This window comes from Globicephala melas, chromosome 5, assembly GCF_963455315.2.
Source record: "Globicephala melas chromosome 5, mGloMel1.2, whole genome shotgun sequence".
NCBI lineage: Eukaryota > Metazoa > Chordata > Mammalia > Artiodactyla > Delphinidae > Globicephala > Globicephala melas.
Window position 1 is genome coordinate 69,563,512 of NC_083318.1, and position 17,391 is coordinate 69,580,902.

Consider the following 17,391-nt stretch of genomic DNA (forward strand, 5'->3'; position numbering starts at 1 on the left):
ACTGCTATTTTAAAGTTAATTAATTTATACTTACCTAATTGATGAACTCGCTTCTTTTCTACCTGATTCTAAAGCACCCTAGAATGGTTCTGACAGTATGTATTTTAAGCACTTCATTTCTTTTTTTTAACTCATAAAATGATTTTATTACTTTTTTACATTTTAAACCTCATATTTATAACAGCATATTCTTTAAAAAATCAAGTGGTTTTTAACAGGTTGATGAGATAAAACACAAGCCTCCTGCTGTTCCTGCCCTGTTCCTGATTCTTACTCCCGTGAGGACACTATTTTAATAATTTTAGTGTTGCTTCTTTTATATCTTCCATATTTTTATTTTAGCCCTTATTTCTGAGAGTTCAATTAAGTTTTAATTTTATTTCCTCAAATTTTAGAACAAGCTTAACAACAACAATAATAAATATGTTCTACTTGATAATAAAATAGAACAATTTTGTTTGCTATTGCTCTGAACACTCACACCCACATACCCACAAACACACAAACTCATGTTAATTTCACAAATATATTAATTTTACTAGGTTGTTACAGAAATTAGACTATATATATTATACAGCAATGAGATTTTATATGTGTATGCATGTGTATGTACACATTTAACTCAATGCCCAGCACAGAATAAGTACTTCATACTGTGTAGTGGTATGACATAAACTATAGATAGAGCTCTGTTTAGACCTACATTAATTTCAAAAAGTAGTGTGCAGAATCAGTTGTGCTTTAAATAGTGTGTTTTAAGTAGTTTATTTTAGATTATATCAATCTCCTAACTCCTCTCTTACAAAATTCTTTAGGTTAATGGCTATTATGATGAAAGTGTCAATCTCTTCATTATAAATTCAACTATTGAAAAATACTTTTAAGAGTTAAGATTTGAAACAGTTTTTTTTCAATAAAACCATTAACTTGAAACTTTATCTAGAATTCTCTATATTCCATTAGTAACATAAGGTGGCAAATCACACAAAACTAATATTAGAGAGTCCCATTACAAACGAAGCCTATGCATTCTTCATCTTTATCCCTCCATCGTACTACAGAATGAGAAATATGCTTCAGGGTAAAGTTTCCAAATGCAAAAAAAAAAAGATTCAGTTCTGATTACATTAAGGGAGAGAAGATAGGATAGCATTTTACTGATGATAAAGAAAGTTGTCAATAACAACTAAGTCACAAAGGACATTCAGCTCAAATTTTATCAAAGATCCAATGAAATTAGAACACTGTTCTCTAGGCATTCTGTTTAACCAAGTTTTTCCATATTTCAATTTAGTTATAGAAAATATCTGCACTACATTTTCCGAACATTCTATTTCCTGATAGAGCATCTTTTCAGTAATGCCCACTATTGGTCATTTGGCTGCCATTCTTTATTACACTTGAAGGCAGCTGTGAGTTTAGTAGCCAACTTTAGTTAATTAGGAAAATATTTGAGGGACTTCCCTTGTGGCACAGTGGCTAAGACTCTGCACTCCCAATGCAGGGGGCCCAGGTTCGATCCCTGGTCAGGGAACCAGATCCCACATGCATGCCGCAACTAAGAGTTCACATGCCACAACTAAGGAGCCCACCTGCCACAACTAAAGAGCCCACGTGCCGCAACTAAGGAGCTGGCGAGCCACAACTAAGGAGCCCGCCAGCCACAACTAAGACCCAGTGCAACCAAATATATAAATAAATATATATTTTTTTTGAAAAAGGAAGAAAAAGATTTGAAATTTTTCAAACTGTTCCTGGCTTCCAATGCATACCATATTAATCTCTTCAGGCCACTGTAACAAAAAACCATAGACTTAGTTGCTTAAACAGCAGAATTTCTCACAGTTCTGGAGGCTGTAAAGTCCAAGATCAAAGTGCTGGCAAATCTGGTTCCTGGTGAGAGCTTTCTTCCTGGCTTGCAGTGTGTCCTAGCTCGCTGTGTCCTCACATAGAGCTCTAGTCTCTTCCTCTTCTTATAATAATTATACTGATAATCCTTATACCTCTAATACTAATCCCACTATGGGGGCTCCACTCTCATGACTTCATCTAAACTTAATAAGCTCCCAAAGGCCCCACCTTTAACACTATCACACTAGAAGTTAAGGTTTCAACAAATGAATTTTGGGGGAACACAAATATTCAGTCCACAACATATACTTTGCAATTATATTTAATTTGAAGTCAACACAGAACCTTAAACATATTTCTAAGTATCTTCTCATTATAAAAACTGTCTCTCTTCATAATTTTATTGAATATTTTAGAATGTTCTCATATATTGGTGTGCATCAGACTCACCTGTGGGAGCCTGCACACCATAAAAATGAGATCCAACCCAAACATAAAAATATAGGCACAAATTAATGAAAACATTAACTTGGGTTTTCTATAGATGAAAACTCCTGGCATAAAAATATCTCTTCCTATATAAATAATCTAAAGAGGATACTGGGAAGCTAAAAAAACACCTCTTTAAATCAAACTCCTTTGCAAATTCGTAAGTAATTCCTGATTATTATATATCCTTGATCCCTTTTGGAAATCTAATGCAATCTTCAAGTCATATTCTTCAAATATTAATGGCTTACTATAATCACACACTTGTTTATAAAAATCAGGAATATGTAATTTTGGGAATAGGTTTCATCAACAGGATGAGACAGTGCTCTCAGAAAAGTAATGATGATTAAATATCCACAAAGAGTTTTTTATAACATTCTGTTTTATGTGTTCCTATGCAGCCTCATGCTGTTTGCTGCCACATTTCAGAAATACCAAAGAGCAAGGTAAGGTCTGGAGAAGGACAATAATAATAATAAACCATAGAACAGATTTATAAGTGAAAAAGATACCAAAGGTCAGAACTCCTCATTCCGGAAGACTGAGGTTGAAATAACTGAAATTACTGTAAACAAAGAAGACATGGATAAAGTGAACATGGGTATTTACTGAATTCTGGATGCATAGAATGTAAATCTAGAAAACAGTATACTCTTTGAAAGCACATTACTGCTTCACAGATGAGGCAAAGCAAGCAAAATAGCTTCTAGGAAAATTTAGGTGAATTTGCATATTCTAGATCAGCATCAAATGATGAAGGAAAGTTAAAAGTTATTTAGGTCAAATCCCTATTCTATGACATTTGACATCATGCAAAATAATCATGCTTCCTCAGAGGCAGCACTTTAAAAGTAAAAAAAAAACATCATGAATGAACTACCTGTATGTCTTACATTAGAAATAATTTAGATAATTTGTAATATTATAAGTGATTCAATATAGTTCAGATATAAAAATACATAAAATGCAAACATATCTCATATATATGATATATATATATCTCAGAAAACCACTCTTGATCAAATTTCATTAGAACAGGTAATTAGCATCCCTCATTAGATGAAGAGTACAGATGGAATATGGTCACAGAAGCCAAAATACCTGTTACCTATGTTAGTTGTTCCCTGTTTTTTTCAGGAAGATTGGACTTATGCCCTAGGAGAGTATCTATAATTTTCTATCAGACCCTGGTGGTCATGCATTAACGGACCAAGCATAACTTGGTCCATTAATCCTGAGTAGAGTAAAAGTATGGAGTATTCTGTGATCACACAACATGTCTTGATGCCTTATTGGTATTCATAGCTTCTCTCAAGTGTGTGGTAGACTGGAGATGGTCAGTCCTTATTATTCAAACCTGGATCACTGGCAGCTTTCCTCTCATTCATCTTCTGGGAAAACCCTGTGTCACAGTTAGAATAAATGGTAATGTGCTCAGTTCTGTAGCTTATCCCAAGACCTGAGAATTCTGAATGGCATTTGGCCCAATCCCAGAAATTTTATTCCACATTGATTTTGCCTTTCCTGAGCTTTTTTTCATTTCAAAATCTGTACCAAAAATAATCACCTTAAGATCAAGCACTGAAATCAATGCCAATGTCCCTGGACTCTCTTTTTGAATCAGCTTCTTTGAGTGTTTCGTGTCTTTTCAAAACATTGACTGATTAAAATTTTTATGCTTTACTTTGAGACCATTTTCTCATTTTAACTCCTTTGAGTTGCTGTGATTTTATAAATAGTGTCCTTATTATGATCTGCTTCTGGCCTTCCTCACAGACTTCAGCGAGAGTCCTGGAGTCCTGGAGCCTATTTTTGTGCTCTCCTGAGGAGGCTTGTTCCCTAGCTCTCCCTCATTGTGAGTTTGTTCCAGGATGTTGGCTGCCTAATGCTTTGATGTCTCTCTCCACTACCTAACTCTTGCCTTTCAACAACTGAGCTTCGGTTTCTTGTTTACTGCCATCCTTGTCACAGCTCTTGGCTTACTACTCTGTGTGTCAGTTGAATCCTTGGCAACTTCCTGTGTCATTTCTTGTCCCTCCTTCTCCACAAATTGCTTTTCACCAGTTTGGCTTTCCAAAGACAGCCTGTCAGCAATTCAAAGTGTGGATTTTATCTCTGGTCTCCTAGACAGTGCTCATTTTAATTATTAGTAAGAGGCAGAAGGCTGACACATAAAGGTAAGTAACCACCTACGCTGTCACTAAAAAGGCACAAGGATTAAGTCCTGTTCAGGGTGCCTGAAATCCCAGATGAGAGATTCATTTCTCTGATTTTAAAAATTTTGATTTTATTTTTAGGAGAGCTTGATCAAATTGTAAATACTCTCTTCTGTTTACCTTCAGGCTTTTCTACATATACTGCTGTGGCATTTGCTGGATTATATATTCTATCTCATATTGTCATAGTTAATCATTATTAATACACAATATCATAATTAATTTTGTTTCTATGCACCCATGAGACTGTAAGCCATTTACATAGGCATGGTGTTCCAGTCATTATACCTTAGTGTCTAGGGTAGTACATACATGGTGACAGTAGGTCTAAATACATGGTTGTTGAGCTAACAGATATAAAACATAGGTGGAGAGGTGGAAAACTTATACCACTAACTTCTAATGCATTCATTTAAAATGTACACAGTATCAGTTTGGGAAGTGAGTCAGTTGATGCAACAGAAAACTCAAATAACAATGGCTTAAACACAAAACGGTAAATTTTGCTCATATAATGAGAATTCCAAGGGAAGGAAATTACTGTTATTGATTTGAAAGTTCAGGTATGTCATGGCTAAAATCTCAGTAATATTCCTAACCTTTCAAGGCAGCAAGGTGGCTGCTCCAGTTCCAGTCATCGTGTGTACCTTCCAGGAGCAAGGAAGAAAGAAAGGGCCAGAAGGAAGACAAGGTACCATCAACAGCAAGAACACAGAGACTTCCCAGAAATTCCATCAGATTCCTGTTTATATTTCATTGGACAGAATTATGGCAAATTGTCTCCCATAGCAAAAAGGAGAAAGAGATAATGGGGGGCTTGTGGTCTTTTTTTTTCTCTTGACACCACAAGTAAAAAGAAGAAGAGAATGAATATTAAGCCACAAAAAATCACTGTCACAGAGGGGTACTGAGGCGTATATGAGTGCTGGGAAAAAGTCAATTTAAGTGAAAATGTAAAAGATTCAATGTAAATGAAAGAGAGCATATAACGTCAACTGATGGCTGCTTCACCATCTTGCCCAGTAATGGCTGACAGAAGTCAGACATTTTGATCTATAAGCTTGGAAGTCTGACTGAGGCATGAGATCTTCGTGGGAATCCTAACACAGTATCTTTCTATTCTTCATTAAGCCTCTTCATGGGCTTCATAAATAAAGTTGTCCTGAGCATTTTCTAAATATCTGGCTCTGTGGTACATTGAATAATATACCATAATACTTGCCTTCAAGCTGCCCACCTAATCTAAACCTTGTAACAACAGAAGTGAGCACAGGATCTTGCAATTCCCCTGAAGAAGCACTTAGACTGAGTATGTGCTTGTGGGGTGAGAATTTTGTCAGGGAAGGATTGTCTTAGAGGAGAAAGTGGAGCCCGCCAAATGAAGTGCAGAAGGGTGTTACTGGCATAAAAGCATGTGCATTAGTGCATAAAGGCACAGGAAGGCAAAGGAAGTGAAAAGCATTCTGGGATTTGTAATTTTTCAGTGGAGCAAAGCACAGAATTCAGAGGGTAAAGACAATGGTAGGGAGACAAATTAGAAGAGAGTAAGCAAGAACCAAAGGCTCTTTCTGAACAATGAGACAATGAATAATTTTAAGCTGTTATGAGTTCTATGTTTTAGGAAAATTATTCTGGTGTTACTACGGACAGTTTACTGGAGGCATGTAACACTGAAGAGAGAGAATTCAGTTAAAGGAGTATTCCAATTGTTCAAATGAAAAATATGAGGGCTTAACCCAAAACAATATCAGAGGATTTGGAAAAAAAGACCGGATTCCACAAACATTAAACAAGTCCAAGAACAAACTCACCAAATGCTGTGTGTGCACATGTGTGTGGTAGGCAGTCAGGGGAATAAGTGTAGGAGTGGGGCAGAAATGAGGGTAGAAAACTAAAACAACTCCCATTTCTTCACTCATTCATGGATTCAATGATGATGATTGAGTTGATTTTCCTAGTGGCAGTGGTGTTTGGCGTAATGTGCAACCTCAGTAAGACATAATAATATACACAGCTGCTCACATTAATGCCTATACATCTGACCCAAGCACATGAGGCAACTTCAACAAGAAAACAGTCACTCAGCCATTGAGAAACCCAACAATGTGCTCTTGAATCATGGTTGAACAGCCTACTTCCTAGAGCAAATCTCAAGGACCAAAGGAATATTATGAAACACTAGATTTTATTAAGCAAAGGACAAGCCTGTTCACACCATGTTTCCATGGTGAGTTACTTAGTAGCCTTCAAAACAACTTATTAGCGAAACCAGAAACTTATAGCCTCTGTAGCAATTAATGAATAAAATCTGGTATCTAGAATATAAGGAAAAATTCTTAAACCATAAGGAAAATGATGTAGTCTTCACAAAGCCAATCCAAGTAATTAGATACTTAAATAAGAACAGCAAGGCAAAAAGGAATAGATTGTGGTCCCAGCTCCAGAGAAAACCAGCAGAAATGGTGAGGTGGAAGCATGCAACAGTGCCTAAAATTAGCATTCTATTATCCTGCCTTTATATTCTGCATGAAGGTGCCTTAAGGTTCACCAACCCAATAGTCCTTGTTACTGCTATTAGCTCAACGAAAATAATAACAAAGGATCTCTTAGTGCATTGCCTGGTTTGAAAAAAATTGTATAGAAGAATAAATTCTCAAAATAATTCTGGTTTTCGGACAAGAAGAGCATCCATGTTAAAAGATCCAGCTCTTCTTTTTCAAAAGATTGGTTTCCTGTATGTTTGTGCATTGGGAGATAATCTGACCTTAAGGACAACAAAATCAATAAATTAGCAGAAATGAGTAAGTAGGATTAAAACATATACGAAGCATAGTGTTTATAAGCTCATTTTAAGTCAAAAGGACCTCGATTGGAATCTTGGCCTTTGCACTTAACAGGCTTCTTAGCTTCTTTAAGCCTCATCAATAATATAGAAATAAAAGCACCTACTTCACAGAACTGTTGTGAGAACTAAATGCTCATGAGGCATCCAGCCTTAAATCTGGCAGATAATAAATCTCAAATACATATTAACATAAAAGATGAATTAACAACATTCTGCAAAGTACTGATTTGTATTTCCCTTTTACAGGAGAAGAGATTAAGGCTCTGAGAGGCTCACTGACTTATCCAAGGTCACGATACTAATAAATTTGCAAACCAGATTCAAACACAGGTCTACTATGATAGGTTCGCTGTTCTGATTTTTTTTTATTCTATATTTTAGAAAATTTCCTTTTAACAGGCCAGGACATAATATAAATACTGTGCTAAGCTTATGGCTTCAGAATTCAATTGAAAGAGGAACCATACAGAAGAAAATGAAAGTAAAAGCAGTCTATTCCAAACAGCTCAGTGTGATAGCCCTGTAAATGATCAAGTTTAGAACATAGAACCTATGAGAAATGGTTAAAACGATCACAACAATCTAAGTTTGGAGAAGACACAGTAGGGGGAAATATAATTGCAGTTATCAAATTTACAGAAATGTAGTTTAGAATATTATGCACACTTTCACTTTGCAAGGATGGTTTAATTATTCCCAAAGGACTAAATATTAAATGCAAGGAAAAATGACAGTAATAAAATAGACACCCTGCTGCCAAGTTCGAATGAGAATTTACAGGAGTGGGGGTGATTTTAGGGGATGGATGAGAGGTCTATTGTGATTCAGGGATGAATTATTATGTTTACATTTGCAAGTTCCGTGGTTATAGGGGGGCTGCTGGGTTGTAAGAAAATCTTAAAACTTGGATTAATTTTTCCAAACAATGAATATTTCAAAATCAAAATGCAATGTCTGAATTCTCATGTTTAATTATTAAAATGCCCATGAGTTTACCAAAAAGAAACTGTTCACAGAAATTTGCCATTTAACAAGGTTATTACCACCAAAGAATTTGATTATCCTATAAAATTTTATCTCAGTATACAATTTCACATTTACCAAAGGATATATTATTGGTCCTTAACTTTAACTGAAGAAGTTTAGGGATTACTATTACCAAATTCTACTTTCAAGCTAACCACTGATTCCAGATATAAACATGGATAACGGCAAGGAAAAAATTAAATTCATATTTCTAGATAGTTACATACCATACTGGTCAGGTCAGCAGAGTATAAAAAGAAGGTCTATTACCATCTAATAGCAAAATGAGGTTTTAAAAACAGTGTCTAATATAGATAAGCAACAAGGATATACTGTACAGCACAGGGAATTACAGCCATTATCTTGTAATAACTTAAAATGGAGTATAATTTGCAAAGATATTGAATCACTATACTGTATACCTGAAACTAATATAATATTGTAAATCAATTATGCTTCAATAAAAAAAAGAATTCAATAAAAATTTTTAAAAATTAAAAAAAAATAGTGCCTAAATTTCTCATAAACATAATTAGACAATCACACCAGGGGGCGCTCTTAACACTGAAATGATGGATGACATTTTAAAACATGTGGTGGTCTTAGCTGGCCAAAGTAAAGATTTTTCTAAGCATGTATAGTACTTGCAACAAGTGCTTATCTCTCTAAAATGTTTGCTGGCAATACACATTTTATTTTTCATCCAACTGATTGCATTAAGACTATCAAGTTAGTCAATCAAGTAAAACTTTTTCGACAGATAGGAAATATCTTATTTTGGAAACATTTGTTTATTTAGACTGGTATATGTCTCTTATACTTTCTGTGGTTAGGCTAATTCTGAATAATAAATAGAGTGCTTAAGAGTACATACAACTTTTTAAAACGGTTTTGTTGTCAATTTTAATTTTTACAAAATTTCTTACCAGAACTTTAACTTTCTTTCTTTCTTTCATAAAAAAGGAGGGATCCTCAACATTATCTAAAATTGACACTCACAGTGAAATTCTAATCTCAGCACCATGGGTCTTTTCCATATTTTGTCATTACCTGATAGGAACTCTGAAGCTCAGATGCTCTCCTCAGAAAGTTCAAGATTCAGATTCCTAAAAATATAATTAGAAAATTAGTGTGAGGTTTCAAGGAAACAGAAAAAGGCAAAAGGTAAGGATGGGCTATATTACCCAGAGAAAATCACCATAGACTACTTCACCAACAGTAAATATTTTTATACGAGTGACACCTGATTAAATAAACTTTAAGAAATAACTTAAAGTACAAAGGAAAGAATTGCGAAGTATTTGAAAGGAAGAGGACATAGTTACCTGTCTTTCTATAGTGATACAGAAGGAGTTTGTAAATTTTTCTCAACCCATGTATTTGAGATCACCCCCTTTCATCTGCCAGCTGCCTCCATGAGTTACTATCTACCTGTGCCCAAGCTCAAATAGGGAGAGTTCTGATCAAGGTTCACCTTATGTGTATGGAGAATAGGGAGCTACCTCTTCCACGTGAGTTCAGGGAAACAAGCATGAACTCCTCTACTGTTTGTGCCATAAATCAAATTTGCCATCATACTAATGTCTCAAATTCTAGTGATAGGAACAATTTTTTTCATTCTATAAAGTAAAAATACACCTGGAGAAAATGATACATTTATTACTTTAGACCAAAGTATATGTGGATGATAGGAAGCCCTACCTACCCAGAAACAGATATTAACACAGTTTTCCAAAACATGGGTGAGGGACTTCCCTGGTGGCACAGTGTTTAAGAACCCGCCTGCCAATACAGAGGACACGGGTTCAAGCCCTGGTCCAGGAAGATCCCACATGCAGCGGAGCAACTAAGCCCATGTGCCACAACTACTGAGCCTGCGCTCTAGAGCCCGTGAGCCATAACTACTGAGCCTGTGTGCCACAACTACTGAAGCCCGTGCATCTAGAGCCCGTGCTCCGCAACAGGAGAAGCCACTGCAATGAGAAGCCGGCACACCACAACAAAGAGTAGCCCCGGCTCGGCACAACTAGAGAAAGCCTGTGCACAGCAATGAAGACCCAACGCAGCCAAAAAATTAATTAATTAATTAAAAACAAACAAAAAATGTGGGCGAGAAGGAAAGAAAAAAAGAACATTGGATGAAAAAAGGACAGGCCCCAGAGGAGAAAACCCTGCAGAGAGAGTATGTTAGGAGGAGTTAGGTGACTACCATTATCGGCATTACTCCTTAATCTTTGTACGGAGAGGTTCATTAAGGCAAATGCAGCCTTGTTTGGTGAGAGGCAACATCTGACATGAACCAATCTGGCATGTGGCAAAGCCACAAGAGTTTCCATCAATAGCGAAGTCAGAGAGCAGTGGTGTTGGAGTTCCATGTGGTCCATCCTGTTAGAAGCAGGCCCGGAGCCAGCTGGTATAAAATGGAGACAGAGGTTACTTCTTCCCATTAGGACTCCAGTTGCCAGAGAGCCACCAAGTGCCCTATATTTTAGATCAGGTCCTAGTGTTACCTGAAGATAAGTACACTAACCAAGAAATGGCAAATTAAAAATAAAGATTTAATAAATTGGATGTTGGATATGAGAGAACAGGAAGAGTCAGGATGGCATAAAAGTTTTTGATCTGAGCAACTGAAAGAACAGAGCTGCCATTTAGTGGGACTGGGAAACCATGGGAAAAACAGGTTACTTTTAGGGGAAATAATTATTTTGACTTTGGATATATGAATTTCGAGATGTCTATCAGAAGAGGAACAATATAAAGAAAGCAGTGGCTATATCAGTGTGGAGTTTAGAGAAGGATATCAAGCTTTAAATATAAAACAGGGTTGTCCAATCACTGACAGTATTTAAAGACGTGAGATACGAGAGGAAGTGAGTACAGACAGAGAAGACGGATGACAGAGACTAGCCCTGGGGTGGGCAGACTCTTAGGTGCCTCGATCTTCCCTGCCTCCTGGTGGTCATGCTCTTGTATGATTCCAATTCCCTAGAGTGTGGGCAGGACCTGTAACTTGCTTCTAACCAATAGAATACATGACAGCATGCAGGTGACTGACACTGTGTGATCACATTATTACAGTGCCAATTGTGCTGGAGCTTTTTCCCTCACTAGCTGACTTTTGTGAAGCAAGCAGCCATATTGGGGAACCTCAACCTTTGCTGGGCAAAGAAGTGAGGGTAGCCTCTTGAAACTGAGGGCAGCCTCTAGCTGGCATCTTGTAACGTCTCCAGCCCCCAGCCAACAAGAAATGAAGCCCTCACTCCTATAGCCTTAAGAAAATAAATCCTGCCAACAACCTGTTTAAGCTTGGAAATAAATCCTTTTCTAGTCAAGCATTCAGATGATACCCCAACGCCAGCTGACACCTTGACTGCAGTCTTACAGAAGACCTAGTTAAGCTACACTAGACTTCTGACCCAAAGAAACTGTGAGATAATATATATCTGTTGTTTAAAAACCACTGAGTTTTAGGTAATTTGTTATGCACCAATAGAAAATTAATGCAAGACCCGAGATACTACAAAATTTAGAGGTGAGGGAGCTATGAAAGAGCCAGGAAAAGACCAAGGAAGAGAGGCTGGTGAGGTAGGAGGAAAACCAAGAGAAAAGCATTTCTCCAAGGGACTTATTGCCTGCTTCCTCAGAGAAATCTGACAAATAGATAAAGAGCAAAGAGAAAGTTGAGTCCCCTGACCTGCTAGAGGCTCATGTGTAATCACTACTAAAGGTACACGAGAAGCCAGGTGGAGCCACCTCCATTCCAACCATGGGGTCGTCTACGTTACCCCTTCCTGGAAGAAAGTGGTAAGAGCCAGTGATTCTACGTGGGTACTGGTAGAAGCCAGAAAGCATTCAGTTCTTTCTGCTCTAGGTGGTCATTCACTAAGAATATTAGCTGAAACATTTACAGCTGTTTTTTAGCAATGATGAGTTTCCCTACAGATGTTTTTGAGGGGGTGGGCTCTAGTAGTCTAGCCAGCTCATAGGTGATCACCATTGAAAGGGACATGAGAAGCCAAGTCCGAGCCACCTCCACTTCAGCCTCCTTCCAAGGAGAAAGTGGCAATTGGCACTGCTAAGTAAAAGACATACATACTTATTAGGCTCCCTGGAAGACCCAATTAGTGCCAGAGTTGTGCTACTTCACTGTTTATAAGGCTTTGAAAGTTGGTATTTCAAAACTGGCTAACACTTAATACTAATCAAAGTCAGTTCATTTTAACTACTAAGTAGCTAACATAACTTATTTTTAAACTTTTGTTTTTAGATATGCTTAGATTGGCTTTTAATGTACGTGTTTTTTTTAAATCAATACAACCAAATCTAATGAGCATGTATTATGTGAAAGGCCCTGAATTAACTAGGTATATAGCTCAGTGAAAGAAGCTGCCCTGCCTCTTTTTGTGTATCTATAATTCATATGCAAACTTATACTATTTATAAAGCAGTCACACAATCAAAGACTATGTTGTGCCCTAACGTGACTAGTATTCAGCTTTTATCTAGGTTTATCTACAGTGAGCATCCTATTTCCCTATAGTGCTTTGAAAGCAATTTCTTTCCTATTCATTCATTCAATGAAGATATACTGAGCACTCACTTAGTTACATAGAGGGGCAAATTGGATAAAAAATGCGCAAGTATTCAATGTTCCTGTTCTATAAGAACAATGCTATCCAAAATGTGCCAAATATCTCCCTTTTCATTTATGTCCTCAATATACTTTATCAATGTATGTGTGTATATGTATGTGTTGTATGTGTGTATAAATACACACACACACACACACACACACACACACACACACACATTTGACTCTTAAACAACACAGGGGTCAGGGGTGTCAACCCTCAGTGCAGTTGAAAATTCTCCTATGCCTTTATAGTCAGCCTCCTATATCCATGGTTCCTCCATATTCTCAGTTCCACATCTGTGGATTCAACCAACCTCGGATCATGTAGTATTGTAGCATTTACTATTGAAAGAAATCTGCCTATAAGTGGACCTCTGCAATTTAAATCTGTGTTGCTCAAGGGTCAATTATATATATAAACATATACATATATATATATACACACACACATTTACTCTGCCTGATATATAGTGTATACACATATACATGTATGTATGTGCGTGTATATATATATATATATATATATATTTACTGTTTATTTATCTGTAGATACTCTGCTAACCTAGCAATACAACCCTTGTATCATCAGCTTTTCCCCAAGTTTTGCTCCATCATCAAGGCTAAAAGTTAAATCAATTGCTGATGTACTTCACTTGGTTCAGGTTAGCAGGCTTCATTATTCTCAGTCATGTCCTCGGCACCATGAAACAAAGGGAAGTATAAGACTAGATCATGGCATGGAGGCGTTTTCAACTTATTTTATTACTAATGGCTTTCCTAATCTTCTTTGTCACCTGAATGTATGCCCTTCCATAGAATTTATTCCTATTAGCTTTCCATTGAAACACATTTTAGCACACAGTATGTTCTCAATAAGCATCACCTGACTGAAAAGCTACTTTCCAAAATGATTGAGGTGGCTTGCATGAAAATGGAAATATGCATTTAGACAAGCAAATGGAAATACACCATTAGATAAACATATACAAACTAAAGCTAAATAAAAAGGGCCTACAAAATGTTTAACCCACTCAACAATTTGTTTTAATGAATTGAAGACAATAACTGTTTTTAAAACTATGTCCACATAAGTATATTTGAAAATTAAATTTGGCCCTGTGCTTTCTCACAGCTATTACAAACACCAAAATACAGATTGTGTAATCTTATTTCCAACAAAAAGAAGTATTTCATTTTATGAAAGAAAGCATGTTTTTCCTGGGTGATGAATTCTAAGAATTTATTGCAAAGATAATTAGATTAAAGCAAAAATCAGAGCACATATCTTCCTTAATGATCTAAAGAAAGATGGATAAATTGACACAGAATTGCTAAAATGAATGTGTTGGATTGAGTGAGATATACAGCTCTTCCCAGAATTTCTGTTGTGATTCTATCAACTATCATTCTTTGTGTTATTTATGGCTATACCCAGGGATAATTATTATTTATTAGAACAAGTTGGTGAGCATTTTCAAGAACAGAAGAAAAAGAACAGCAGATTGCTAAATGAGCATACATGTCTTATATGTTTTCCCAAATGCACAATATATTTGTACAGTATAGGTTATCTTGCATGAAAAAACATACCTCAACATTAATATCTATTTTCTACTCCCCGAAAGAGCAAACTTGGGAGATTCAAGATGGCGGAGGAGTAGGTGGACGTGGAGTTCATTTCTCTCCATGGATGCATCAGGAATACATTTATAGATGCAACAATTCTCACAGAACACTGGCTGAAAACTAGCAGAAAATCTTGGACACTGGAAAAACTATAAAGATCCCTGCATAACTGAGTAGGATGGAAAAAAAGAAGGGAGAAGGAGGAGAAGAGGAAACGGGATGGGACCTGCATCCCAGGGTGGGGGAGATGAAGCAGAGGAGAGATTCCCAAATTTGGGGAAACCCCCTCTCCGACAGGGAAATTGATTGGGATAAAAGGGAAGCATTTGAGGCTGTCAGAAGAAGGTGAAGCGGCCAATCTGTGGCACAGGGGACAGAGTGAGAAATACACATATGGTCCGTACCACGGCTGTACGTGCCCCAGACTGGGATGTGTGTTCACAGGTGTGCAAGGGGGCTGGGAGCTGATGCATGGGGATTGGAGAACAGGCCCAGAGAGAAAACTGCTGTTGGCTGTGGGGAGACAGACTGAGGGGATGGGAGGGAGGAAATCTGCAGCAGGGAATGCCTATGGAGGAAGACTGGACTGCCACTGGGTGCTATTTCTGAGTCACACACAGGGGGAGGAGCTACTATTGTAACCTCTTTCTCCCCACACGCCGGTGCCTGCTGACGACAATAAAAGAAGCCGGCTCAGGGCTGGCTCCTGTGTGCCAGCTGCCGAGCAATAAAAAGAAAAGCCCCCTCAGAGCTAGCCCTCACGTGCCTTATGCCAGGCACCAGAAAAGGCCTCATTAGGGCCATATCTCTTAAGCCCATGGCCACTGGCTTCCCTGTGCATTTGGAGCCACTGGGGCTCCCAATATCCAAGCAGTCATACCACCTCTGCACTCGGTCCTCACAGGTGCAGAGCCAAGAGCTCCAAGGCAGCCTCAGGACCAGACTCCTGTAGGTGGGCCACACGCAGAGGCAGGGATAAAACCAAACCTTACCCCAGAGACAGGGTGACTAAAGAAGAATGAAAATCTTTCCATCAGCTGTACAAGCTACAGATTAAATCCCCACAATCAGCTGGGTAGATGCTGCATCTATGGAATATCTAAGTAGACAATGAGTGTTCCCACAAATGAAAATGGTGAAGCTCAGGCAGCTGCGGACTTTGGGGGTAGCACACGCAGGAAGTGGGCCAGATCACAGTCTGAGTGGTGCCCACAGGGCCCACAGCAGGTCCAGACACCAGCCCAGAGGCAGAGGAGAGCCTCTTGGGGAGGCAGAGGTGGGCTGTGACTCATGGCGTGGGCGAGGACACATATAGCGGAGACCCGAGGGAAACATAATTATCACGATTAATTTTATTATGTTTTGATTCATTCTGTTGTTGGTTCTAGTTTTTTTTTGTTCATTGGTTAGTTTTTTCTTTTTTTTTTAGTCTTTTGGGATCTCCATGATTTATAACATATTTTTAATTTTTATTATTTTTTCAATGTCTATTTTTACTTTGCTTTCTTGTCCCTCGTTTTTGCCCTTTTTATTTTATTTTATCATTATTATTTTTTTAATCACCTTTATCAGTTTGTTCTGTTTCCTTGCTTTATTCTTCAGTTAACACATTGCTTTGGTTTTGTTTCTAGGTTACGTGTTTTTGTCAGTTTTAATCTTACTTGTTTGATTTTATTTTTGAGTTCTATTTGTCTGGTTGTTCTCTTGCTTTTTGATTTGTTTGGCTCAGTTTTTGTTTCTTTTACCTGTGTGTGTGTTTCCTTGTTTCTGTTTCTCTTTGTTTGATTTTGCTTTTACCATTTCTCTGGAGTTTTCTTTATCTTTTCTTTTTCTTAAATATATATTTTTTTGTATATTTCTGTTTCTATGTTGAATTTCTGTTGTTCTCCCTTCTTTCCCCCTTCTCTTTTTTTTTTTTTTTAATATTATTTTTGTCAGTTTGCTTGGTTTCTTTGCTTCACTTTTCAGTTGGCACTCTGCTTTGGCTTTGTTTTTTGGTTTAGGGTTTTTGTCAGCTTTCTTCTTAATTGTTTGATTTCACTCTTGGGTTCTTCTGTTTGTTTGGTTGTTATCTTTCTATTTGACTTATTTGGCTCTGTTTTTGTTTCTTTTGTCTGTGTGTGTTTCCTTGTTTCTGTTTCTGTTCGTTGATTTTACTTTCTACCATTTGTCTGGGGTTTTGTTAGTCTTTTCTTTTTTTTTTTCAAATCCCCTTTATTGCTGGGACAAGTGACCTGTGGTGTCTTGGTCCCTCAACCAGAAGTTGGGCCTGAGGCTCTGGAGTTGGAGCACCGAGTCCAGGATGCTGGACACTAGAGAATGCTGGCCCCAGGGAATATTAATCGCCAAGAGCTCTCATGGAGGCCGCTGTCTGATTCCAAGCTCCACCCAACTGACAGCACCTCCCAGCACTGGATGCCTCATACCAAACAACAAACAAGACAGGAACACAAACCCACCAATAAATACACAGACTACCTAAAGTAATACTAAGCACACAGACAACCCAAAACACACCACCTGACACGGCCCTGCTCATCAGAGGGAAAAGATGCAGCTCCACACACCAGAACACAGGCACCATTCCCTCCCATCAAGAAGCCTACACAAGACAGTGGATCAACCCCAGCATTGGGGGCAGAGAACAGAAGCAAGAGAAACTATGACCTTGCAGCCTAAGGAAAGGAGACTTCAAATAT

At 37.7% G+C, this 17,391-nt stretch overlaps 1 protein-coding gene across 1 annotated transcript in view; it reads right to left on the reverse strand.

Annotated features, from left to right (window-relative positions):
* Nucleotides 1-17,391, reverse strand: part of GABRA4 (gamma-aminobutyric acid type A receptor subunit alpha4) — a 256,206-nt gene that overhangs the window by 74,538 nt on the left and 164,277 nt on the right. The window contains exon 9 of the mRNA XM_060299294.1: nt 9,481-9,536. Within this exon, the coding sequence (XP_060155277.1) occupies nt 9,522-9,536 (15 nt within the window). The 3' untranslated portion in view covers nt 9,481-9,521. The remainder of the gene's footprint in view (nt 1-9,480; nt 9,537-17,391) is intronic.